A 1,709-nucleotide genomic window follows, 5' to 3' on the forward strand; every position below is an offset into this window, starting at 1 on the left:
GCCACAGGGGCTGCAGCCTACGCCATCACCAGCGACTCACGGCAGCCCAGCTCCAGGTTGAGCTGTTGTTCAGCATCTTAGCTGTAGAGGGCAGTATCACTGGTCCTCATATGTGGGGGATCTGAACCAAGGCTCTCTGGCGTCCCAAGCCAGTTCTTAACCATCGCGCCACTCGGCTGGCCCTCAATTCTTTCTTAAATACAGCTATATTTATGCCCTGTGCAACTTTGAACAGGTTTCTCCTCTTAGTATTTTAAGTTAAATTGCTCACAAATATTTTCTTATGGAGTTAAATTTATTAATATCTGCAATATAACTCCTCATTTCTAATGTGTGCACACTCTACCATCTCTATTTCTTTTTTTTAATTAAATTTATTGGGGTGACACTGGTTAATGAAACTTTATAGGTTTCAAGCGTACAATTCTATAATACATCATCTATATACTACATTGTGTGTTCAACACCCAGAGTCAAATCTCATTATAATTCTTGAAAATGTGGTATCAATAGCAGTGTGAAGTCAAATATGGGATAAAGCATCATCAAATAAAATAAATTTAACCACAAAGGAGGACAATTACTAAACCAAGTGAATACAAAACCACTGGATATACTGACTTTTCTGGAAGGGCCAATGAGAATTCAGAAAATTCCAACAGAGACCAATAGGAGAAAGGCCTTTTAGGTCACTATGTCAGTCATAATTGGAACGTTCTTTATCCCGTATAATTGCACAGATCATTCTCTCTTCATTTAGGTCTCTGCTGTTCAAATCTTACTTCACAGAAAGGCTTTCCCCAATACTTTATTCAAAATGGTGGCCCCTATCACTCTCTATCCCCTTACTCTGCTTTAAAAAAATCTTTATAGCAATTGCTACCTGTATGTTTCTCCACCACCAAAATGTCAGCTTCATCAAGGTAGGTACTTAGCTTTGATCACTTCTATTCTACACCCTCAAAATGTGGTACACAGTAGCTCTTAATAAGTTAAGAAGGACCACAGCCCTTATTACCTGATGATGGTACACCCACCAGGCACTGGTGATAATTCGGGCATCCCAGGCAGCACTGTAGCAAAGTGCCATTGTGCCAGCTTCAGTCAAGGTCCGAGGGGGAATGGGTTCTCCTGTAACAACAATGCTACAATGCTTCAGTACAAGATAGAAAAACCACAGTCTGGCAGGTTCTATCTTCTTGTATCTTAAATATTAATACCACATTTTAATTTCAGTATTACAGAAAGTTACATTTCTTAAAAATATATTTACACAGAGACTTTTACATGGTCTAAGTAAATAAAATAAGTTAGAAAAGAAATATCCCCTCTCTTATATCAATAATTGTAACTTCATTCCAAAAAGGGTAATTTAAAAAATCTATTTAAAGTTTGAAGACTTCCAGAATTACTATAGATTGCCTAAATCATCAAAATGAAGGGTATATTAACACATGCTCTAGTTAGGTTTCAAATAGTTTTAGGAATATAATTCATATACCATAAAATTCACCTTTTTTTAAAGGAGATTTTTATTGGGGAATTGGGGGAAGGGGAACAGAGAAGTTGCTGTCCTATGGTTCTTCAGTCTAGTTGTGGAGGACGTTGCTTCACTGGCCCAAGTTGGCACCATCATTGCACTCTTCCCGGGGGAGGCAAATCAGTCGCCGGCTTCTGGACGGCCGCTTACTATGGCTGCTGGCCGCTCA

General features: G+C 38.9%; 1 protein-coding gene across 4 annotated transcripts in view; it reads right to left on the minus strand.

Moving 5' to 3' along the window:
- The window catches only part of NEMF (nuclear export mediator factor), a 51,580-nt gene that overhangs the window by 16,206 nt on the left and 33,665 nt on the right, over positions 1 to 1,709 (minus strand). For all 4 annotated transcript variants that reach the window (XM_019662371.1, XM_019662369.1, XM_019662370.1 and 1 more), the window contains exon 19: positions 1,019 to 1,131. In XM_019662371.1, the coding sequence (XP_019517916.1) occupies positions 1,019 to 1,131 (113 nt within the window). The remainder of the gene's footprint in view (positions 1 to 1,018; positions 1,132 to 1,709) is intronic.

This window comes from Hipposideros armiger, unplaced genomic scaffold (assembly GCF_001890085.2).
Source record: "Hipposideros armiger isolate ML-2016 unplaced genomic scaffold, ASM189008v1 scaffold_373, whole genome shotgun sequence".
NCBI lineage: Eukaryota > Metazoa > Chordata > Mammalia > Chiroptera > Hipposideridae > Hipposideros > Hipposideros armiger.